This window comes from Typopeltis vanoorti, chromosome 3, assembly GCF_054136105.1.
Source record: "Typopeltis vanoorti isolate ZY-2024b chromosome 3, IOZ_Tvanoo_1.0, whole genome shotgun sequence".
Lineage (NCBI taxonomy): Eukaryota > Metazoa > Arthropoda > Arachnida > Uropygi > Thelyphonidae > Typopeltis > Typopeltis vanoorti.
In genome coordinates this window covers 1,642,805-1,669,526 of record NC_143551.1, presented here as the reverse complement: position 1 = coordinate 1,669,526, position 26,722 = coordinate 1,642,805, and the positions used below count along the sequence as shown (strand labels likewise).

The 26,722-nt window shown below is 36.8% G+C and overlaps 1 protein-coding gene across 5 annotated transcripts in view; it reads left to right on the top strand.

The window, feature by feature from the left end:
• mms4 (Methyl methanesulfonate sensitivity 4) overlaps positions 1-26,722 on the top strand; it is a 371,357-nt gene that overhangs the window by 42,868 nt on the left and 301,767 nt on the right. For all 5 annotated transcript variants that reach the window (XM_090390525.1, XM_090390520.1, XM_090390521.1 and 2 more), the window contains exon 2: positions 18,364-18,909. In XM_090390525.1, the coding sequence (XP_090246651.1) occupies positions 18,386-18,909 (524 nt within the window). In that variant the 5' untranslated portion in view covers positions 18,364-18,385. The remainder of the gene's footprint in view (positions 1-18,363; positions 18,910-26,722) is intronic.

The following is a 26,722-nucleotide window of genomic DNA, read 5'->3' as shown; positions in this document are numbered from 1 at the left end:
TTAAGGAGAAATTCCCTCCATAGTTGTATGGAGCTTTATACCATTCATGTGGCTGCCGGTCACATGAACGGTATAAAGCACAGGCCAGAAGGGTAACGAGTATGGTAAGAAAAGCAAAAAAGGATTACAAAAGAACATTGGCCATGCAGGCTATAGAGAATCCTAAACAGTTTTTTAGATATGTAGCAAGTAAAAGGAAAAATGTACATGGTAGAATGATTTTAAAGAATGCCGATAGTAGGGAGGTAACTTAATCATTTGATATAGTTGAGTTACTGAGTGAGCACTTTGCAAGAATATATCATCCAGTTGGATATTGCAGAAATGAATGTACCAGTAGATTATACGGGAATTGTGGTGAATGAAGTGGAGGTGAGTAGTCTATTGCATAACCTCAGTATCAATACATCTGTGGGATTGGATGGTATACCAGCTCGTGTTGTACGAGAAGCAGCTAAAGAATTGTCAATACCCTTGACCATTTTGTTTAATTTGAGTCTCGGGTCTGGGTTAGTCCCGAGGGGGTGGAAAGAGGGGAAAATAGTTCCACTGCATAAAGGTGGTTCCAAGACTGCTGTTGTAAATTACCCATCGATTAGCATATCAGGAATCATTGTCAAGGTCTTAGAGAAATTAGTCAAGAAAAGAATACAGGATTGGATAGATGAAAATGGGATATTGTATGGGGGACAACATGGTTTTGTGAAGGGTAGATCATGCCTCAGTAACTTGCTCACGTTTTATAATACAGTGACGGCTGAACTGGATAGGGGTAATGGGTTTACAGTAATACTACTGGACCTCGCCAAGGCTTTTGATAGGATACCACATAGAACCCTAATCAGTAAACTGGAGCAGATAGGGATAGATATAGGATTGGTGAGATGGATAGGAGGGTGGTTGAAGGAGAGATACCAGAGAGTGGTTTATTCAGGAGTTTAGTCTAAAAGATGGCTTGTGACTAGTGGAGTGCCACAGGGCTCTGTTCTTGGACCACTGCTTTTCAGTTTGTTTATCAATGATATAGGAAAGGATTTGAGAGGAAGTGTTCACTTGTTTGCTGATGATGCAAAGTTGGGTAGAGCAATTATGAGTGCACAGGATGTCAAAATTTTACAGGATGATTTGGATAGTTTGGAGGACTGGGCTAGGAAAAATGGATGTCAATTTAATGTGCTATGCACTTTGTAAGGCTATGCACTTATGTAAGGCTATGCACTTTGGGGTGAAAAGAATAGCAGCAGTATATCGCATTGGTGGAACCGTACTCCAGGAGATTGATGAGGCCAGGGATTTGGGAGTGTTGGTGGATAGGGAATTGAAGTTTAGGGGGCACATTGCAAAAGTGACTAAAACAGCTCACCAAATCACTTGGCTTCTGAAAAATACTTCAACATGTAGAGACAAACAAGTTGTTCCTCTGTATCGAGCCTTGATAAGACCCATCTGGACTACTGTGCCCAGTTATGGGCACCAGGGTTTCTTCGTGATGGGGAGGAAGTGGAGCGGATTCAGAGACGAGTGACCAAGATGATAGCAGGTCTGTGGAATGAACCTTATGAGAATAGGTTGAAGATTTGTGGTTTGCAGAAATTGGTCGATAGGCGAAGGAGGGTGATATGATTGTCAGTTGCTTTCTCTAAAGCATTAAAAAATTCCTCCACTTCTACCTTAGTGGAACCTTCTGTGGGACCATAGGCACAAATAAGTCTCATTGTCCAGTTCCCCATTCTGATATTTGTCCACATCACTCTACTTGAGACTGCCTGCCATTCAAGAAGATTAGCCTTGTATTTAGTGTTAAATACTATGGCTACCCCTTCTTTTCCTTGATTGTCATTTCCTGAATATAACATTTTGTATTTATTGCTCAGAAAGATCTCACCATTTTTTGTCTTTTTTGTTTCAGTCACCCCTATTATGTCGATCTGGTACTTATCTAATTCCTTAGCCAGCTGCATTTCTTTGCCATTCAGGCTTCTTATGTTGATAGTACCGATCTTTAACTCTGATGATATTGAGTTGGTGTGTGCTTTCAGATTTGTTACAGTAGCTGACTTTTTGCTGTTCGCCCTGGTTCCCTGGCAAAAACAAAGGGGACCTTGTTTAACTGAGTGACGCCCCAGCTGGCATGAAATTTTGTGATGTTGTACCATCATTTTGTATATTGGTTTAATATACAAAATGATTTTTGTTAAGAATACAATTTTGTCAGCTAAATCCCAGATTGCCAGCCCATTGTTGTTCGTTCAATATCCAGGTAGATACCCAACAGGATGCCCCACGAGAATGAGGATTGGACATTAAGTCAGAACCCCTGGTCGGTTTTCCACATTCCTTTAAAGGCTATGTGGAGGGCTCCTCTCAGTCATACAGCGTTGACCCTTAGGCACTAGATTCCTTTACTTTAAAACTCAAAGTCTGGCTTAGATATGTTGATGACGTTTTCGTTATCTGGTCCAATGGCCGCCAGACATTAAACACTTTCATCAGCCACCTAAACAAACAACACAAATGCATACAATTCACAATTGAGATTGAAAGTTAGAACACACTTTCTTTTCTAAATACCCTTGTCACATTTCTTCCCTCTGGCATTCTTTCCTTCACTGTTTACTGGAAGCCTCCACATATTGGCCAGTATATATGTATATATAAACTCTTGCCACCACCCAATACAAAAACTAGGTGTCATTAACACCCTAAAAAAAACAGGACTTTGAAGATTTGCTCCATGGAACAAGCACTGAAAGATGAATTAAAAGTTATCAGCAGTACCTTCCTGTAAAATGGCTACATCCAAAATACTATCAACAAAATTCTTCACAAGACTCCCACTTAAAAACAAAAATAAACTTGATTATAATAAAACTGTAACCATTCCATACATCAAAGGAATATCAGATAAAATAAACTGAATACTGCATAAATATAACCCTAATGCTACCTTTAAATCTCCTGAAAAAATTAAAGAACTTATTCAGCTCATCCAAGGATCTACTTCCTCTGCTAGCCCACCCTGGAGTATACTGCATTCATTGCACTGTAATTTGCCCTATATAGGTGAAACAGGATGCACAATTCCTATCCGAAAAAAAGGAACATCATCATAACGCTAATTACAGATATAGACCATATATTGATCTGTTCCAGTCTCATTATTCATCCAGTATCCTCTTGAGGTCTACCCTGCTGTCTCTTTCCAGTTGGCTTATATTTCAGTATTTCTTTAGGATATCGAGTGTTGGCCATTCAGTTTACAAAAAAAAAAGGAACATAAACGACATATTAAATTTAATAACTGTGGTAAATCCAACCTTTCTGATCATACCCTGATTATTCTACATGGAATTGACTGGAAAGGCACCTGTTGTTTACATCACACCAAAATGTGGTAAGAATGTAAATTTAAGGAAGCTTGTGAAATTCTTTTAACCGCCCTAATCTTAACAATAATGATGGTCTAAAAATCCCAAGAATATGGATGGCACATATTCTACCAAATAACCTGTTGTTGTTGTTGTTATTATTATTATTATTATGTAACACCTCCAGGGAATCCAAGAACTCGTCGTGGGAGGACACTCTACTTTGCTAAATACATCTCTTCCTCTCTGCTACTATTTAATTCACCTTATTTATTTATTTTTTTATCCAAACACAAGTGGTACAGTATTAAGTAAGTGGTACAACAAATTAAGATACATTACAAATGAAAATACTTAAATTTTACTTCATAAGTAAAATATGAAGAAAAAGGAAACTATACTTAAGTTATATACAATAAATATGGTCTGATGTTCCTCCAGTATCTTGCACAATCAACTGCTCTTTTTGTGGAGGATATAAGGTCCTCTTTTGTGCAAGGTGATTGAAGAAGGGGTAAGAAAGAAGGTGTTCCATGGACTGGGTCATCCCACACTCACAATTATCTGGTCCAGTGAGGTAGTCCCATTTGATGAGGTTTTGTTTGCAGCGTCTTGTCATTTGAAGTCTGTTGAGGCTTTTCCAAGTGGGCACCACGTGGAAGATGGTCAGCAGTTGGAATACCAGTATTATTCTCCAGGTATAGTGCAAGCCAGTGTTGAAGTCTTGTCTTGTCTCTGGAGGGTTTTTAGGCAGTTCAGCAGTAGCCTATTCAGTTGCTAGGAAGCTATGTTGGGATCTTAGTCTTTGGGGCACTGTGGTCTGGCCGAATAGTGGGTGGCGTTCATCATTCATTTGTGTGGTTCTTTCGTCAGCTGAGAATGCAGATCTTCTAATTGAAGGGAGTGCAATACCAGCCAAAATATACAGGTCTCTTAGTGGTGTTGGTTTCAGGCATCCTGTAATTAAGCAGCAGCATGCATTCAATGCTTGGTCAAGTTTTTCAGCATGGCAGGATCTGGGCCATACCGGGCAGGTAGATTCAGCAGAAGAATAGCAAAGGGCCAAGGCAGAAGATCTCATTGTGCTAGGGTCTGCACCCCATTTAGAGGAGGTAAGCTTTCTTAGTATATTGTTTCTTGCATTCACTTTTGCCTTTGTTTTTTCTATGTGTTTTATATGAAAGTACGATCGAGAGTCATATCAAGGTAGATTAGTTTCCAGGAATGTTCTATATTAGAGCCTTCCCAAGAAATCTTTAGCTTCTTGTTGCGCTTCCTTATTGTTAAGGTGGAAAAGGCCAGTCTGGATTTTCAAGGAGTTTGGTTTTAATTGATTATTGCTATAATATGTGGTTAGATTATTTAAGGCAAGTGATAGAGTAGTTTCAATGGACTTGAAATTTTTTGATTGAGTAGCTTTGCAAGGTCATCAGCATAGATCAAATTTATAGTTCCTGGAAAGATGGGGAGATTATTGACGTAGATGTTGAAAAGTAATGGTGATAACACACTTCCTTGGGGCACGCCATTTTTTTTTTGGGTGGATGCCAATGGTTCTTCCTATTCCCCAGGTCCACAAGAAAGCATCTGTTTTCCAAGATGATTGGATCAGGAGGACAAGGCGATTTTCTAGTTATTCTGTATATTTTATCTATGAGTGCGAGGTGGTTTATGGTATTCTATGCTGTAGTTAGGTCTACAAAGACTGCTCCTTTGGCTAGTTTTTGCTCATATCCGTTTTCTGTATATTGAGTGAGGTTGAGAATTTGTGATGTACAGGATTTGCCTGGTCTAAAACCAGCTTGCTCCACAATAAGATGGGATTCGATTAGGGGTTGTAGCCTATTCAGAATTATTAGTTCATAGAGTTTAAAGGGGTTTTTGAGTAGTGATATAGGTCTGTAATTTTTTGCTTCAGTTGGAATTTTCCCTGGTTTCAGAAAGGCCACAACTTTAGCATTTCTCCAGATAATTTGCATCCATAGGGTCCCGAGGCAAGTGTTGTATAACCACTCTTTGGTCCTGGATCTAAAATGCGCTTAATTTGTTCATTACAGATATCATCGAGGATTTTCTAGGTTTTAATAGGTTTATGACAACATTGAGTTCAGTGATGGTGAAGTCTGAGTTAACATATTTTGTTCCTCACTTGGGGTTCTAAGTATCTTATTTTTTGGGTGCTTTTTAGGGAATTTTCCATTCAGCAGCAGCTGGTGAGCAATTTGATTAGCTGTTACCTGTGGATGCTCATATGGCTTAGTGAAATCCTTCCTAATTCTGTCGATCAAGTTCAATGCCTTTCTGCTACTATGGGTCATATCAAGGGCTTCTATTTCTTTTTTCCACGAGGAACATTTCCTCTGTCATCTTGGAGCACAATTTTTCTTCTGCATGGATAGTTTCTTTTTAGAAGGTTTTGGTGTTGTAAAGTTGTAATTAGCATACTGAGCTTGTATGTCACTGGAAAGGCTCGGAATGCAGTTTGTGCAGCATGCTCAGGGGTGTTTTTGGTGGAGATTTTCCTCATTGTTTTTATGAATTGAGGATACTCTTGAGGGTTTGGAGGGACTGGTTCTATGGAGTGGTCAAGATCTTCCATGAAACCCTTCCAATTAGCTTTTTTGAAATTAAATCATCGTCTGTAAGGGACTTTGTAAGGCATAATGACTGGGTTGAATTGAAGCATTATTGGTCTATCTTGAGTATGTGGAATGGGATATAAAACCTTTTTAACACAAATGTTGGATATTTTTGAGCTAACAAATATGAGGTCAGGGTTATAGCCTCGCTTCCACCTGCCACTGTTGAAAGATACAGGAAGTTATGGATTATGTATCAGGTTTAGAGAAAGGTTTTCAGCCCATTTTTCAACAAGTTCTCCATCTTCATTGCATTTTGTATAACCCCAGTTAATACTATGGCTGTTAAAATCACCTAATACAACATTAGTCATGTATACATTATTATTGAGGAGGATGTCAGGGAAGGAGAAAGCTTCTTCTGGTGGTTTATAAGCTGAGGTGATTGAGATATTTTTAAATGCAATTGTAATAATCTCAGTGTTTCTGTTGTTCGTTGAGTCAGTGAACGATGGAATTAAGTTTTCTTTTAAATGTTGCACTACCATATTTATCATGGGGTATCTCTTTGAGTTTCATGCCATGTATGTAACGGGAAGGTCTTGTGGCACCTTTCCCTCTGCGAGTTTCTTGCAGGCAGAGCATATTGCATCATTATCTCTGCAAATATTTGCAATGAGATCTTGCTTGACACTGGAGAAACCTTCAATATTCACCAGCATAGGTTGGTCAATTGGTAGAGCCTCTGCTTCTAATGGGTCACGGAAAAAGTTAAGCAAGTTTGAGCAGGGTTAGTTAGTAGTTGGAAGAGGATCAATCGTTCGATGGTATGGGCACACTCTTCCTCGATGAGTGTTTGGACTCCCTGGAGGTGTCACATAATAATATCAAATGATATTATTTTTAGGCCTGACCCCAGGTGGAATCCTTTAGGGCAGGAATTTGGGAGCATTTTAGTTTGATCACTTATGCTTGTTTGATAAATACTAACATGGGTACTAACAGGGTGCAGGAACGAGAACCTAGCTGCTGCATTCACCATTTAATTCTACTACCATACTGCTATCATCAATGCCATCTGCCACCCATCATCACCAACATTATTTTTTGTCTGTAAATTGCGCATGTTCTGAAGGCCGGTTTTTCTGTATGCGGGATGAAAAACCTGAGTTTCCAGGAGAGAAATCCCTGCTACCTCCGTATAAAATTGGCTAACTCACCTTCAGTTGAAAAAGCCCTATATTATGGATTAGCCTGAATTAATTTTAAATAGGACTGTAAGTAAATCCAGGATCTTAACTCTAATATAACAACTCTCATGTTAAATTAGGACACCACTTTTGCTGTAATAAAAATATCTGTATGAATTTGTTCTCTGATGATGTTATAAATAGAATATGGCTTTCATGTAGATCTTTTTTTTTTTTTCGCTAGAGGTCAGGCCAGTAGAATAATGGTTTATCAAATCATTGTCTTGGCATACTGTTTGAAATGTAATATAGCTCGTCTCTGTATATATATGTGTGTGTGTGTGTGTGTATACTCCAGATGATGACCTTAATATGAAGATTGAAATGTCAGTAAATTAAAATAATCATTTCTAACACAGTTGTAGTCTCCATAATTTGTCTGAAATGAATGCTGATCATGTAACACTAAAGGAAAGGATTGTATACTGGCAATTTAGTGTTTTGTCAAATTTCTGATATACTTGTTCTATAGGTTCTCCATTCACAATGCAGTTGATATTTTCATTGCTTCTGCCTATATTTATTGTCTTTGTCTTGTTATTGCCGACCTTTACACCTTATCTATTACAACAGTTATTCAATTTAGTCAGGGAATCTTTCAGACTTGTAGTGGATTTATTTAGAAGTATAACATAGTCTGCATAAAGCAAAGAGCTGACATTAACATCTCCAATTTTGATATCAATTTTAATACCACTTTCCTTCATAATGTGATCCATATAGATAATGAATAACAGAGGGGATAATGTACATCCTTGTCTCACACCAGATTTAACATTAAACTGTCTTCCTGTAATTCTTTCAATTCTATCAGGAAAACATACATATGCACAGGCCACAAGCTATGTGATGCCACACAAAAGTAAGATTAATCTAAATTCTTTGTTAACCATTTATCTTAGCTTGACATCTGGTGAAAAAATAATAACAAAATATATACACACACATAAATTAACAAAGTTAAAAAAAATTATTCATATCAGTAATATATAATATGCAGATGATAGAAAAAAACTCTAAATAAATAAAGTTTTATAACAGAACTACATTAAATACATCTCTAGTCCTGTTATATTAAGGTTTCCTTGTGTTGGGGTTCTGCCATCATGTTCTGCATGCTATATAGGTTGCAGATTGGTCCTCCAGATTCCTGAATTACTATACTAATTCATCATGCTTATTTAGATTCAGATGATGTTTCAGCATCTCACATGCTACCTTGAACTTTCTTTCAAACCAGGTTTTGGTGTGGTATAGGAACTTGATGTCTTTTCATTTGATTCTCTGACATGTTTGAAGTGCATGGTCTGACAGACCTGTTTTATCATAGTGGAGGAGTTTAATGTGGTATTTACGTTCATCTTTTCTTATTAGGATGATGTGCCTTGTTTCCCCTTTGTATGAGCTGAGTATACTTCTTAATTTTGCAGGAGGTTTGAAAGTTGCCTTAATGTTGCATTTATGTAGTGTTCTATCTATTTTTATCTGATATTCCCCTAATGTATGGCTATGGCATTCTTCTAATCCTTTTTGCTTTTAATGGTATTATAGTGGAGGATCTTGTGAACTGTTTTTTTACTGTAGCCATTTTTTATAAACATTTGGCTAATTTCATATTCTTTGGTTAGTGCCTGCCCATTGGAGCAAATTGTTAGGGTGCTATGTTTGAGGGTGCTGGTGGTACCTAGTTTTTGTTTTGGTTGGTGGTATAAATTTTTATGCATGTATTGGTCTGTGTGTGTGTGGGGGGGGGTTGTGGTAGACTGTGAGTGAAAGGCACTTTGAGGAAAGACATGTGACAAGTGTGTTTAGAATAGGAAGAGAGTTATTATTTTCAATCTCAGTGGTAAATTGGATATGTTTGTCTTTTGTTCATGTGACTTGGGAATGTATTTAATATTTCATGGCCATGGGGCCAAATGGCAAAAATATCAACATATCTGAGCCAAACTGGACTTCAGACTTGCTAAATATAGAACTTGTTGCTCCATGTAAAGGTTAGCTATAGGAGGGGAAAGTGGTGAGCTCATGGCCATACCTTCTTCTTTTTGCAAGTAGAAATTATTTTGCTACACAAAATACCCGGAGAACTTGGGCAAAGACGACCATGATATTGGATGTAAATGTGTTCTGTATGAGAATAGTATCATTGATTGGGACATTAGTGAAAAGGGCAATTATGTCTGATGTGGAGACAGCAACTTGATACCTAACTGCATTAAGTTTAAAAGAAAGTTTATTTCAGCAAATGTGCTCCATATTTATGCCCGTGTGAAAAAGCTATGTTGAGAGAACAAAACTATGAGGCCCCCCCAAAAATCTTGCAATTACCCAAAACAATGTTCTACATCTAAAATTAGAGTTATCGATCAACATAAATCCCGATTTTGGAATATTCTTGAGAGAATCACAGACAACTCTGTGTTTAGCAAAATTCCAAAGACTGAAACAATAAGAAAGCAACAGACAATCCAGATGCCATGCCCAGAGGAGTAGCCAATCACAAACATGCGAAGTAAGGAGCAACCAACGGACTACGGCCAAGTTATCACCACATCCGGCTACAACCTTAACCAAGGGGAACTCTCACTTCTGCAAAAAGGCTTAAACTAAGCCAAGATCAGTAAGCAAACATCATATACCACATTGAAAGAGGTTTAAAATCCCTCCCCCTCTAATATAGCCAATATAATATGGATGAAAACATCTAACATGCTAAATTCTAATAAGTAGTTAAGTTGCAGTTTAAACAAAGCAGAAAAATTAGCCCTTAAATCTGAGAAATAACCAAGACACCAAGGCAGTGCTACTGTTTTGTTCTTGATCGGACAGCATACCTTGAAAAAATGAACCAGTTGGCTAACTACAATCCTACAGACCACATTAAAATGAAGCAACAGAATTAATCAAGTCTGTGATTACATGATCAGAGGAAACAATTAAAAACTATTACAGCATTATGACCGCTTTCCCAGAATGGCTTACCTACAATACACAAAACAAACACACTACTCTGACTTATACTCAAAGGAATTAACAGCCCCAATTATCACTTGTCAAGAAACTAGCAGCTACACTCAAGGAGTTGGTAGGTGTCATTCTCCTTCCTACATAAAAAATGCACACTTCATCAACAAAAATTAAAAAAATCACACTGAACAATGAAGATTTATTAGTCAGCTTTGACCTAACTGTCTTTTTCACTAATGTCCCAATCAAGGATACTATTCTCGTATAGAACATATTTCCATCCGATATCATAACTCTCTTTGCCCATGTTCTTCACTTTGGGTTATTAGCAATAAAGCTGATGTTTTGTCTCTTCAAAATGATTTGAGTAAGTTTGAAAGGTTCAGAAAATGAATGGGGGATATTAGTTTAATGTAACTATATGTAAGTTTTTGAAATTTGAGATATAAAGATAGGCTGTTACATACTCACTTGGTTGGATTATATTAGAATCAGAAATAAGGGAGATGAAATCGTTTCATTGGAGTTTATTTTGTTGAAATAAGTAAAATGTGGTTGGAGGAGGATGATATCCTGATGGGAATAGAAATGGATGGGTACCATGCTTTTGATGAGAATAAAAAGGAAAAGAAGGGATGGAGAGTGGATCTCTAAGTCCACATAAGGCTGAGATGCAAGAGGGAAATAGTAGCAGTGGTTTTAAGGTAGTATGGTGTTTGATGGGAAGAAATATTTAGTTGAATGTTGCTATAGACCAGGGAATATGAAGGTGTGGTAATGAAATGTATAAACAACTTGGATTAGTGAACAAGGGGAGTGTGATCATTATTAGCAATTTTAATCATTGTAATATAGATTGGAATAAAGAGATGGCACTTGGGTATAAGGAAAATGAATTTCTCGAGTTCTTGAGAAACAGAGCAGTTTGTCAGGTAGGTCATGCAAGGATTTGAGAGTCTTAGATCTAATCATTTCATCAGATGTGATTGTGAGTAGGGTATCACTTCCTCTCCATTTCATGAGAGTTACCATGAAATGATAATCTGAGTGTTGCTAGTTGTATGAAGATTTCTATGAAGAAAGGATATATGTGGAACTACAAAGCCAGTGATTATGAGAAGCTTAGGAGACAGCCTCAAGTTATTACATGGAATGAGGAGTGGAACAGGAAGGAAGGAGATAAATTAAGCACCTCTGTAGCGCAATTGGAAGAACGACGGTATGTTGCACCCTGCGATTAGAAATGGCCTAAGTTTGATTCTTGTCATGACGGGAGGAATCTTTATATGGACTTTTTTCAATTGAAGGTGAGTTAGCCGATCTCATACGGCATCCCCCATACTGACAAATCGGCCTTCAGAACACACTCAATTTACAGACAAAAAATACTAACTGTGGTGGTTGTGGACGTTAGAGGGCATTGATGTGTAGGTGATTGGTAGTAGAGGTTCTATATAGTAGTAGAGACGAAGAGTTGTACAGTGGATGTCCTCCCGCAATGAGTCCTCGGACTCCTTGGAGGTGTCACGAATAATATTAATAATAATAATAAATGCCACTTGGGCACTGACCAAGAGATATTTAGTAACCTCAATGTATGAATGTATTCTGAAGTCAGAAGGCTGAATAAGTCATAGATGAAGAAAGAGATTAAGTAAGAAATCTGGAAGAAGAAGATGATACTGTGATAGTAGAACAAGATGAATAATGAGAATAATCAGTTGTACTTAGTTCAGTTGCATCAGTTTAATGTTGCAAAGCATGAGGTTCTGATTGATAGGCAGTAATTAGATGTATGGGAAGATTTTGAAGAAATTAGTGGGGATCAATAGTATATAGGGTTCATAAGTTCAGGGTAAAATTGTGCAATTTATTATTATTATTATTATTATTCAGGCCTCCATGGAGTCAAAAGACTCATCATGGGAGGTCCTTCCTAAGAACATAAAGTCTGTCAAGACTCATTGAGGGGAAGTCCCCCCCCCCCCCTAAGAAACACAAAGTCTATCATATCACTCCTTAAACTCATTGACCGTTCTCGCTTCTACCACTCCATCAGGCAATGCATTCCACGGTTCAACCACCCTCCACACAAAGAAACCACTCCTCACCCTCTTGCTCACAGTTTCCTTTCGTAACTTCCAGGGATGGCCTCTTGTCATCACTCCTTCCCGCTGTTCAACCAAGTGAAAGAACTCCCCCAGTGTCAACCCTGTAACCACCTCTCAACAGTTTAAAAGTCTCAATCATATCACCTCTCCTTCTATCCACCAAACTCTGCAGTCCACATTCCCTCAGCCCCTCATAACTATGCTTGTACAGTCCTGAAACCATCTTTGTCATCTGTCTTTGTATCCTTTTCACAGTTAATTTATCCCCTTCAAATCCTGGGGACCAAATCTGAGAACAATAGTCCAAGTGTGGTCTGATCAGAGACTTATACAAAAGACTCATCATGTATGAGTCTTTCATCATGTATGAGTCCATCGTCCGCAAACAGCTGAACATCCCCTTGCAATCCACTGGCAATGTCATTGATATAAAGGTTAAACAATATAGGTCCTAGTACTGAGCCCTGTGGGGACCCCCACTTATAACCCTCTGTCTCCTTGAAACTGCTCCACCATACACAACTCTCTGATACCTATCAGACAGCCAATCCCGAATCCAGTTGACCAATCTGACATCCAGACCCATGTGCTGCAATTTAAATATCAGCTTATCATGTGGCACCCTTTGTCATTGGATTATGGTGATGATGCAGATGAGCTTGATGTGCAGAAATAAAGAGATTAAGAAGTTAATTGTATAAGGCCTTAATGAGACCTCATGGGTTATTGTGCATAGATTTTATGACCTGGTTTTCATGGCAGTGATGAAATGTACTATATATGTGTTAAAAATTATGAAAAATAAGGCCTTTTTGGTTCTTCTTCTTCTCTTCAAGGATTAGACATTTGCCTGGTCTGGCTTCGCTGGTCTTCCTCTCTCTCTCTTTACCTTTGGTCTATATCTATCTGCTTCTTTTGGTAGCCACTTCTTTTTTTTGCGTAAGACCAGTTACCATCAAATAAAAAATTTCTACAACTCAAACACTTGAAATGGAAAATTCAACACCTTTCTGATTATGCACTTAAAACACACATGGAATTGATTGGATGGACGTAATATCTTATATATCTTCCAAAATATGGTATATAAACACAAATTCAAATAATTAGTGTTTGTGGCAAGTCTGTGCGATGAGAAGCATTCATCTGAACAAGAATAATGGTCTAAAAATCTTTGAGATATAATTAGCTCATATGCAACCCACGTAACTTCCATTTTAAGAGACAAAGAATAATGTAATTGTAACTCTTCCATGCCACAAATTAAAACAACAGGACTGTAGATTCTCATGCCAATACTTTTGTCCTTGTACTGGCATGAGAATCTACAGTCCTGTTGATTCTCATGCCAGTACAAGGACAAAAGTATTATAATTCCAGTTTGTATATTTGTTACAAAAGCCAGCAAGAATAAACTCATTTAACTAGTCTTCTTCCACCAAGATAATAGGACTCAAAAATAACAGGGTTCTAGGAAAACTCTGATCATTATTTTTGTTTATGTATTTATTTATTTTTGTTTGTGTTTAGTTAATATTTATTTATTTATTTTTAATTTCACTTTTCCCTTTCTGGAGGACAGGCCAGGGTCATGGCTGGCTAAAGTAGTAATGTTTTATTAATACTAATAATTATAAACAAGAGAACAAAGGTGTTCTACTCTAGCTCTTGTGATACTTTTTTTAGAATCCTTATTTGTACTGAAGATGCCTTTGAAACATAGGAGAAAAATTTTTTGTTACAGATGTTTTACTCAAGCCCTCTCCTTTTTATTATTTTTAACACATATATATAGTACTTATGTGTGTGTTCTCTTGATGAGTGTGATTACTTAAAGTCCTGGAGTGAGTAAGGAACTATTGCATTTATTGTTTTCATACATTGATAAAGCTTTGTTTTGAGATCAATGAAGAACACAACAATCGTTGTAAGTTAAATCTAGTTTAGTTTTCTCCTGAGTGTGTAGGATTGTCACATCTTGAAGTAATTGATGCATGCATTTTGCATTCATGTTATTTCATTCATCATACACGTTCATATCCATGTTTTGGTTAGTTTCCATAATACAGACATATATTTTGGCTGGTTCTGCTTTGATTCAATGTCTGTATCTCTTCCTTGGTCTAGCTTCCAGTTTGACACCCCCCAGTAAAGGTTGAAAGTGGTCTCAGTAGTGACCCTTCCCATAATGCATAACAGTACACATCCAACATTAGAAACCACAACATTGGAACTTGGAATGTTAGAAGTATAACCAAGGTAAGCTGGAAATAATAAAGATGGAAATGGAGTGCAAGAAGCTGGATATATTGCAAATATATCCAGAAAAGATGGCTAGGTATGTATTAGGTTATAATCTAGTGAGTGACAGAATCATTTCTCTCAGAGTGAGTGGGCATCCAATGAATATGACCATCATACATTTATTCACCCACTACAGAGGCACCAGAAGACATAGAAGAATTTTATGGCAAGTTACAAGAAGTGATAGATGCAACACCAAAGCGAGATTTATGGCTATTTATCAGAGATTGGAATGCAAAAGTGGGAGAAACTGAGGAACAAGGAATAACAGGTCATTTTGGTTTAGGTATTCATAACACTGCAGGAAAAAGACTAGTTTAGTTCTGTGCAGAGAATTCTTTATTTGTTGCTAACATTTGCTTTAAACAGCACAAACGAAGATTGTACACATGGATATCACCTGATGGATACAGAAATCAAATTGACTATATACTTGGACAAAGAAGATGGAGAACTGCAATTCAGTCTGTCAAGACCTTTCCAGGTGCAGACTGTGGAACAGACCATGAATTATTAGTGGCTACAATATGAAATTACAGAAACTAAAAACAACACAAATGCTGATCAGATATGATCTTGGAAACATACCAGCTGAATACAATATTAGCATACAGAACAGATTCGACACACTTAATTTGTGTGAAAGAGAACCAGATGAATTATGGGAAGAGATTAAAGATATAATTAAAACAGAAGCAAAGAAGAATATTCCAACAGTTTGTAAGAAGAAGTTTAAATGGCTGTCAGAAGATGCCATCAAAACTGCTCAGGGAAGGAGGAAAATGAAGGCCACAGGAAATTTGCAGGAAGTATGACATTTGAATGCAGAGTTTCAATGACTAGTAAAAATACTTTAACCAGGAATGCCAACAAATAGAAGACCAAAATAAGAAAGGAAAAATGAGATCTTTTCAAAAAGATCAGGGGAACTGACAGAGAAGTTTAGTGCCAAGGTGACAATATTGAAAAGTAAACACAAAGGATATCTTACAGAAGCTGCAGACATCAAAGAAAGATGGAAAGAGTATACAGAAGACCTTTACGGAAAGGACTCCAAAATTACTGAGAAATTTGAAGAGCAGGATTATACACAGGAGCCAGTACCACTGGAGAGTGAAGTGAGGTGGGCACTGCAACAGCTATCCAATAAGAAAGCACCAGGAGGCAGATGGAATACTTATTGAACTGCTCAAAGCCCTGGGAGAAGAGGCAGTTAAAATTTGAACAGCTCTGGGTCATTGAATTTGGATCACAACTACATGGCCTACGGGATGGAAAAAATCAGTTTATATACCTTTATTGAAGAAAGGCGATGCAAGAGAGTGAAAATTACAGAACTATAGTACTGATTTCTTATACAAGTAAAGTGTTACTTAAGATCATTCAGAAAAGACTGGAACCATTCATGAAGAGAGAAATGCCAGATGAACGTGCAGGATTTCGAAAAGGCAGAGGAACGAGATCAGATCGGCAATGTGAAATGGATAATAGAAAGAGCACAGGAATATCAAAAGAATGTCTACCTTTGTTTGCAGTTGATACCGCCTTGCTAGCAGAATGCAAAGAAGATTTGGAGGAACTTATTATGAAAGTTAAAGAAGAAAGTGCTAAATATGGCCTTAATCTTAACCTCAAAAAGACAAAAGTTATGGCAACATGTGAACTTAATGATTTTGAAGTAGATGGGGAGAAAATGGAATTAGTTAACAATTTTGTACTCCTAGGATCCTGAATTGATAAAGATGGTTATTGTACTGAAGAAGTTAGAAGATTATTATTACTTGGAAAGAAAGCAATGAAAAATTTAAGTAAGATCTTCAAAGATAAAGATATTAGCCTCACAACAAAAATCAGAATCGTGAAAGCAGTGGTATTTCCTGTGGTACTGTATGGATGTGAAAGTTGGACCCTGGGAAAGAGTGAAAGAAGGAAGATAGACATTGAATTATGGGTTTGGAGATGCTTACTAAGAATTCCATGGACTGTAAAGCAAACCAATAAATCATTGATAGATAGAATAAAGCCAGATTGCTTCCTTGAAGCTATGATCATCAAGCAAAAATTGTCATACTTTTGGACATGTTATGCGAGCATGACAGTCTGGAGAAGATGACGATGATGCTTGCTAAAGTTGATCGAAGCAAGAGAAGAAGAAGACCAAGAATTAGATGGAGTTGAAGAAGCAACTGGAATGTGCTTGGAAATTCTGAAAGATATGGCCAGGGACAGATCTGAATGAAAAGCATATGTTCAAGGAATCACCAGGAGTCGATAACGGCTCGATAGAACATAACGCACACGTCCAAAAGGGTACTATGCATGAGGCAATTGATGTTGGTCAGCAGTCTATATATACAAGTAGCCTAGTCACGAAGATACTTCGCATGCAAACATTGTTTGCTTACACTTTACAAAAATGTAAGCAAATTCAGAGAACTCAATTACTGAGTTCTCTGAAATGATTTCAGTTCTTTAAATGAACAGCATTATTTTTGAGACTGTTAAGGAGAGCTGTGAAGCTTTGCTATATTAAACCCAGTTTAATGCTGAGTGTGCATTTGTGAAGCTTTTAGGCAGAGGCATTAGCATGCCTTAGCATTGAGGTAGTTGCCAAGGATGCCAGTGACAGGATATTTTAATTATTATTTTTTTTTTTTTTTGGATATTTTAATGAGGAAAGCATAGCTACGTTACTGGCACCAAGGGTGCCAGTAATGTAGCTATGCAGCAACTAGTAATTCTTACTGTAGCAACTAGTAATTCTTAATATGCTATGTATATTAGTTTTAACATATGCTTATTTTTTTTTGTACACTGGTCTTTACTGGTCATAACATTGACTTTTTGACACATATCATTGATTTTTAAGTGAATCTGAATTGTATTATTTAGCATTTTATATCATCTATTGATTAATGTGCCTTTTGTTATTTTTATATGTGCCACTTTTTTATGGTTTTTTAGTTTGACATTGGTCAAGAAATTGGCTGAAATATCAGTGATTTTTATAGACAGTCATTTATTATATAATTGATTCTATCTCATATATTTTCCATAAACAAGTTACTACTTCTTATTCAGTAAAATAACTAGAAATTGGCAGAGGAGCACACTTCATTATAAGATAAATGCAAAACATTAAAATTGAAATAAATCCTCTGCCTTTTATTCCCCAAAACTAAAATTTGCAAATCAGCTGGTATCCAGTCTCCACCCATTGTTGTTGCCAGTAGTTGCTGCTACTGCTCACTTGGTGGTATGGCAACTGCAGCAAACAACTACTGTCATCTCATATTTCTAAATTCTTAGTGGTATATTATTGTCTGAAATAATGTGAATTATGCAGCTGATTTTTATGAGTTTTGGAGTTTTGAGGGAGGGGGGACTTCCTTGCAATAAAAATCTGTTATCACATGGACTGAGTGAAAAGAGGCCAAGAATAAAATTCCTGTAATCAACCACTAGAACTAACTGTAAGTCTTTCTTCTGTTGGTCAGTCACATGAATGCAAAAGCATTACTATATAGCTGCTTTTCAAAAAAAAATTAGCAGTTCATAATGTTATTGAACTGTACACCTCACAGTTCAATACTGTGTTTTATTCATCAGCCAAATCATAAGATCAAATTAAAAAATAATAATAAAAAAAAAATAATAATAATAATGCATTTTGGTCTTAGAGATATAGAATTTTGGATGTTCTGTTAATTAATTCTTTAATTTATAATTTCACATGTTTTCTGTAATCTAGAAACTGAAATATTAAAAATAAATCTTTCAGATTATACATAATTCTTGCCAGAATGGAAGAAGGTGAAGATGAAATTGAAGTTATTTTAGTAAAACAGCTATCACAAGAAAAAGAAACTGATAGTGATGATAAATCTGAAACAACTACTGTGCCCTATAAAGAGTCTGATACAGATCAGCTAAGCGACTCTGAGGATGCCCTTTCTACTACTGAAGAACTTCTTTCAAATACTCCTTCAGGGTGTTCATATTGCACACAGGAATCAAAATATAGTGACAGTGGGTTTGTGACTTCAGCTGCTTCACAGGATAACCCAACACAAAATAGTATTAACCATAAGAATGTAGACATTCCTGAAATGTTAGAAAGGAAAACAAGTAAAAGATGCTCAACTCCCTGTGTTGATATTTCCAGTGGTGATGAAGATGATGATCTACCTCTATATGCAAAGTTAAATAAGAAATTTCAAGGAAAATCACATGGAATAGTTCAAAAGTTGTTAACTTTGCAGAATTCTCTTCATCCTCAGGCAGATGCACACTTGAAGGGCAGTGATAGTAGAAAAGAATTGCAAAGGTATGTGTGTGCATGTGTTTTTAAATAAATATTGCACCTGTTTGACAACTCTTATAGCAGAGTATATAAGTTCTTTTCGCTATACCCTCAGTATTAATTTGGTCTACCTACTCATTGATGAGACCTCAATAAAGGTTGAAACCGGTCTGGGTAGTGACCTTCCACCATAATGTATAACATCATACATCTCCTAGGAGATGTGTTTTTACATTATGGGAAATACTAAGAATAGTGATTAGAGCTTTACCCATCTTTGCTACGAGTTGCCCTAGTTTGTACTACATGCTTTGGCTTATGCTAGTATCTGCCGATTCTTTTATAATTTACTATATTCGGCATGGAACTCTGATTCTGATCTTTGACTTTCTTATTCGGTTTTGAAACAATGTGGGATTTAATATCCCTTTAATTTAAATAATATTATATTTCTATTTATTGTCAGTATTTCTAGAATATGCATTAAGTATGTATATGTGAATACACATATACATACTTATTTTGCACACACACACACACACACACACACACACACACACACACACACACACACACAGAGGGAGAGAGAGAGAGAGAGACAGACAGAGGGTGATTTCACACTCCTGTCGTAAACTTTAAATGTGTATTCTACACTCAAAACTAGTGAACACATGGATCCAGAACTTCATATTTTTGAGATACAGCCCTTTGTTAATGGCAGCACAAATGTGGACAACCTGTAATGCACCTAAAAGGATGTCAAGAATTAAATGTAAATCCAATACTAATTGGCAAAAATAATGCTGTAAGATGAATATACCTTATGGCAGGTGTTCAAAATGATGTCTATTGCTGGCTATGTAGCTGATGAGATCTCACCATTGATAGTCTCACGTGCATGTAAGTTTCTGGCTGGTGTTTGCCATCAGACACCAGCCAGAAACTTTGTGTTTTCACATCGATGAGTTTTCAGCTTTTCATGTTGATGAACTGCAGGAACATTCCCCATTGGAGTAGAGTACACCAATGATTTCAAATGATCCCACAAATGAAAATCCATAGGATTTAGGTCAGGTGACTGAGGCCATGTAATCAGTTAATCTTGACTAATCCATTTGTCAGTTATCTTTGATCCAGATATCCTCTTGCCTGGTGACTGAAATATTTTGAAGCTCCATTGCAGAACTGTTTGCACTCCACACCAAGGAAATGGGGAAGATATTTTATACCAGGTTTTTAACAAGGTTAGGATACAAAAGTTGCATAAACCAGTTTGTCAAAACATGCAGTCCTTACAAACACCTTCTTTCACCACAATTCTCTCTGTGTTAACCCCTATTAATCCATCTCCAAAGATACTTGCCCACTGTTGATGTAGAATTGCTGCTGATATTGCAGTAATTTTAGTTTAATGTAGAATTTTGTCTTGACTGAATAACTGCATGTTGAATTTGATTAGCCCATGTTTTTTTTTTTTATATCTTAATTTCAAATGAAAGGTTGCAAGACCTATAGTACATCAGTACTGATTGTGGCTGAGAGGTTATACATGAAAGAAATCATTGGTCCCCTGAACACTTATAGAAACCACTAACAAATACCAATCTACAGTAATGATCATTTGGTAACAGCAGTGATCTAACCCCCTTGAAATGGTATGGGTAAAGCAAAATTTCATGTAGGATCTTCCATACCCTGGTGAAAACACTTTCTTCCACCGCAGTGCTTTGTGTGCTTTCACAAACACATCTCATCATATCTTGACTTAAATGCTTTCACTGTCTCTGCACTCACCACTCTTTCTATCAGTCATTCCAATCATCCACTAATGACCACATAAAAACCTACCTCCCCTTGCTCATGCCCTCCTTATACAGCTTCCAGAGATGGCCCTCTTACTCTCCCATTTGCTCCAGCTATTCTATGAAAAATTTCATCCACATTAATTTGGCAATTACTTACCAATGTATGTCTCGATCATATCTCCCCTCCTCCTATTCACCAAGCTCTGCAGTTTGCAGTTTCTCCATTTGTCCTCATACTCCACATTCCAAAGACCTGAAACTGACTTAGTCAATTATCTCTGAACCCTCTCCAACAACTAATTGTTTTTTTGAAACCAGGCAATCGAATCTGTGCACAGATTCGATTGCTTGGTTTGTCCATGTGTGGTCTGATCAAAGCCTTGTAAAATGGAATCATAACATTCTTACTTGTCAGTGTTTTACTGTCAGTGTCATACTTTTAGCAAAACATCCCCAAAATTTCATGTCCCTAACAACCATCACCCCAGATCTTTCATCTCCTCCACTTACTTCAAGACATCCCCACTAACCTTATACTCTGTATCCAATATTCCCTCTAAACCATGCGTCTGCACACACTGGTCAAGAAGGGATAGCAGCCTCGTAACTGCATGCTTTCGGGATTTTTTTATATACACAGTAATTTTTGAACATAATATAAAAATGAATTATATGATAAATCATATTTGTCACTCATTTGATTTAATAATTTCTCCAATGTTTCCACTGCAGTATTAAGGATTAAAAGATTCTCACTCTTTTTACTCTAGAGGAATCCTTGAAATAATTTTCAGGTCTCAGGGAACCCCTGCATAAAAACTATTATATATTTAGCAAAACATCCCCAAAATTTCATGTCCCTAATAACCATCACCCCAAATCTTTCATCTCCTCCACTTCAAGATATCCCCACTGGTGAAAAGACGTACTGTCAGAGAGCTCCTGAAAGATTTGTGATTTTTGTTGATTTAATTGTGTATTTTAGTATATATTATTGTAGTTTTATTAGTGTAGTTATTGTAGTAAAGTGTTTTATAACATACTTTCAGAAAAATTATTAGTTTTTACTACTCTTAAAAATGGTGCCAAAAAACCGTCGTAACAAGGCAGTGACTAAAGCTAAAGTTGCTACTGAGGAGAGCGTTTGTCCTGAACAAAAACAGTGCTGCAGTGATGACAATAATTTATCTGAGGATATGCTGACATTAGAAATAGCTCAGTTAAAAGAAATTATTAGGAAATCCACCAGGGAATTGGAAAATGTGGAAAAAAAGTTTGTTTAAACTTCGACAGGATAAGAAAATGGATAAGAACAGGCAGGAAAATACTGAACCTGGTAATCAAAATATTAATAACAACAAGGTAAATCAGTTAATATTTAAGAAAAAAGAGGTAATATGGTATGGTGACTCAATTTTAAAATTTGCGCTTGCTGAGGGAGTCACCACTTCTAGTTTCCCTGGAGTGAAAATTAAAAATATGACAAACCTAATTGAAAACCAAAAAAGAAATGTAAAAGAAATGGTAGTGCTGGTAGGTACTAATAATTTAAGTGGTGATAAACACAGTATGAGAGAAGATATGAAAGGTCTGTTGGAAGAAGCAAGAAAGAAATATGAGAGAGTAAAATTGTAGGATTACTACCTAGATATGATAGTACTGAGTTAAGAAGGAGGGCGTTGATAGCGAATGATTTCATGCGCAGGCTATGTAGAAGATATGGATGTGAGATATGGATGTGTGGTGTGTGTTCGATAGCAGAAAAGATTTGTATAAGAATGATGGCCTGCACTTGAATTCATTTGGCATCAGAAGCCTGGAGAAATTACTTCTGGGTATGAGACTCAATGCAGAGAGTCAGGGAAACTAGATCATCAAGGGAGAAATGGGAAAAAATGTGTGTGAAAGTTCAGCTATGGGATACAAATGTGATAAAGATATAAATGCCTTTGAACATGGCTATGTATGTGGTGTAGGAGTGGACAAATATGCTTTGGGTTCGGACCTTTTAAATATGTCTTGGGAGAGAAAATTCTAGAACAAGACCAAATGCATTGCATATCTAATTATAAGAATAGGCTAGGTCGTAATTTATTATGTCTATACACAAATGCCAGGAGCATTAGAAACAAAGGGGTTGAGTTTGTTGCTTTATTGAATACGATGTGGTAAGAATCAGATATGGTAAGTGGGATCAAGTAATGGGGTATACTATTTTTAGGAATGACAGAAGAGATAGGAGAGGAAGAGGAGTGCTACTAATGATATCAGATGACTTAAGTCCAGTTAGGTTAGAAATACAAGAAAACAATGATGGTAACAATGTCCCATGTAGCGATGATTTTGAGTCTATTTGGTGTGAAGTGGAGGTTAACAGAATGAAATATATGGTGGGGTGTTGCTACAGACCTGGCAGCTCAGTTGCAGGGGATGAAGAAATGCCTCGAAAGTTTAGACTTCTGGGTACTAAGTGAATGATCATTATAGGTGAATTTAATTTTCCTAACATTGATTTGGTAGAAGAGAAATTTCCTGATAAGGAACAAGAGGAATTTATTGAATTGTTGCAAAACAACTTTATCAAGCAGCATATGAAAGAAGGAACTCGAGGTCAAAGAGTGTTGGATTTGCTTATAGCATCAGAAGGCATCTCTGTCAAGAATATATCTATTTTGCCACCAATTGGTGACAGTGATCATGCTGTTCTTTCTTGGGAAGTATCTACTTGCATTGAAGCTCCAATTAAATCAGGCTACATGCTGAATTACAAAGCTGGAAATTATGATCAACTTAGAAGAATATTATCTTTGGCCCCATGGTATCAGTTACTGAATGGAAAAAATGTCAGCAATGCATGGGAATCTTTGAAAATGTGCTTGAATGAGGCGATATCTGAATGTATCCCTAGTGTTTGAAGAGTAAGTAGGTTGGGTGTGAAATGGATGTGCAGCCTTATTAAGCTAGAAATCCACAAGAAGAAGATGATGTGGAAAGAGTATCGTGAGAATAAGAGTGAGAGCAGTTATGAAATATATAAAGCTCAGGCCAGAAAAGTAATAAGTATTGTGAGAAAAGCTAAAACGGTGTATGAGAAAAAATTGGCCATGCAAGCTAAAGGCAATCCAAAAGAATTTTATCGTTATGCTGCAAGCAAACGAAAGAATGAATGTGAAAGAATAACTTTATTGAATGCAGATGGTACACGAGTCAGAAGCTAAGGAGATTGTTCAGTTAATGAGTGCTCACTTTGCTAAGATATATCAACCAGGTGTATGTAGTATAGTGCACAGTGCTACTGCCACGTTGGATGAAGAGTTAGAGGTTCATGAAAATGAGGTTGAAGAGCTTTTGCATAATGTGGATAAGAATGTCAATAGGGATAGATGGAATATTTGTCCGTTTGTTAAAGGAATGTTCAGTTGAATTGGCTAGGGCTTTCACACATTTGTGTAACTTGAGTCTCAGCTCAGGAATGATACCACAGGAATGGAAGGAATGTAATATAGTTCCATTTCACAAGGGTGGTGCAAAAACTGATGTGTCTAACTACTGATCTATTAGTACATACATACATACATAGATAGCTCATGGCAAAAACATGATGTTAAAAAAGAGAATCATGATGTCATTATATATTAAAAGAATTGAAGAATTTATGTATATTATTTCTGGGAAAACTCCCATGTTACTCCTCTTTATAAACTATTATAATTACAGCTATTTTGCTTGCTTCAGTTTAATAGTCTAAACGCTGAAATAAAAAAACTAACACAGATCTTCTTAAATCGCAACTATCCTACACAACTGATTAACTACGCAAACAAGACGGCAAAAAACCGCCAAAACAACCCAAGTACCAAAACGAACTTCCCTACACAAAAAATTATCAAACTACCATACACCCAAAACACATACAAAGCCTATAAATACATCTTCAAACATACTGACTACAAACTGGTATTCACCACAAGCCAAAAACTGGCAAACCTCCTCAAATCCACCAAACCTCACACACAAAAAGAAATATTTGAACAGCACAATGCAGTCTATAAATTTCCCTGCCAAAAAGACTGTGACATCACCTACACAGGTTCCACCATCAGGTCGTTATGGGCAAGACTATAAGAACACTTCCGTGACTGTAACATCCCCATTCCAGAGCATTTAAACACTAAAAAACGCGACATCAAAAAGAAAAATCGTATACAAAACACAGGAAAAACGGAAATAGCTGTTCACGCCCTTGAACAAAAACACACCCCGCAGATAGACAAGGCCATCATAATAGACAAACAAGACAATGAAACAATGCTCAGAATATCGGAAACAATAGCTATAAAGTGTGACGCGAACTCTATCAACGTACACAGGCCCTACATAATCTCCGAGGTTTGGAAGCTTCACAACATAAAATTGAGGTCACAACCCCGACCAATAGGAGACAACACATACACCTCTAAAGCAGAAGCACTCACCTGACCTGACATAGCTTCCACTTTCCCAATGTGTTCAGATGACGACCACGAATAGTCGAAACGGTCCACACCCCGTCAACCACCTTTCCCCTTCCCCCCTCCCTATTTAAAAAAAATTAACCCTTTCACTTTTTCCCCACCCTATATAAAAGTATATGTTTCTATATATTACAAAAAAAACCCTGGTTTTTCTAACTTATTCTACCAAACTGCCTACCCCCCCCCCCCCACACACACTCTGCAGTTTTTGACATCGCAGACTGAGGAAAAGCCACAACACGCAGAAAAAGGTATGTGCAATTTTCTATTCCTTAGGCTACATATACTTTTTAGTACATCTACACTCATAATGCCCTAAGAATCCATGAGTAAATAGCCAATGACATCTAAACAGGGGTACTCCTAAACTGAAGCAAGCAAAATAGCTGTAATTATAATAATGAAGAATTTATAATATTTTAAGTTAAAAACTTTGAAGAAAAACTCAGATCTAATCCAAGAAGTTGGAAAATTAAAATAAGAGTTAAAAGTAAAAGTCTTGATATGTTATAATAAGGAAAAGAAACATGCATATCATTATAAATTCAGATCTAAGTTCGTAATCCAGGTCACAGCTTCAAGAGCCACTTGTAAAAAGTCATACCAGTCATTCTGATAAGCACGGAAGATGCATTCTGTTACAATATGTTGCATAGTCTGTCGTGGAGCACCACAGTCACATTCTGGAGATGTTTGTCTGTTTCATTTATAGAGAGTATATCCACATAGGCCATGATTTGTCCAAATTCTATTTAGTGCCGTCCATGTTTTGCGAGGTAGATCTGATCCTGTGATGATTTGATCACCTTTAAAGATGTTATGCAAATGTTCTTTTGTATTTTCCTTCTATGTTTCTTCCCACTTTGATAAAGGATTAAAATTATTTAGCAGTAGTTCTTCTGCTGCTCGTAGTGATGGGTGGCGAGATTTCAATCTATTGACGTTAAGAGTTGGGAGATCCTGATGAATAGGTAGGTTCGGATTACCAGCAATTTTTTGGAATTCACGGACTAAAGAATTCAATCTACTGTAGGAATAATGCCTGCTAAAAGAGGTAACCAATATGTTGGGGTCGATCTAATAGAACCTGTAATTAATCTTAAGGTATTGTTCAATCGAGAATTGATAATCCTTGTGTGAAGGCTATTTAGCCACACAGGAGCACAATATTCAGTATTTTAGAATACCAAAGCAAGGGCTGTTGTCCGAAGAGCAGAGGCTATAGAACCCCAAGTAGTGCCACAGAGTCTCTGTAGGATATTATTATGTGTCCTTAGTTTATATGCAGAGTTTGAAAGATGTTGCTGGAAAGTGAGAGAACGGTCAAGTGTGACTCCCAAGTACTTAGGGAATGTATTATATGGAAGTATAGTGTTGTTCACTTCAATTTTTAGTTTCACATTTGCCAAGTTATTATTTAGATGAAAACAAGATATTACCGTTTTGCTCCTGTTTAAACAGAGTCTCCATCATCTTTTAAAATATTCATCCAGAATAGTTAAGTCAGTTTTCAGAATT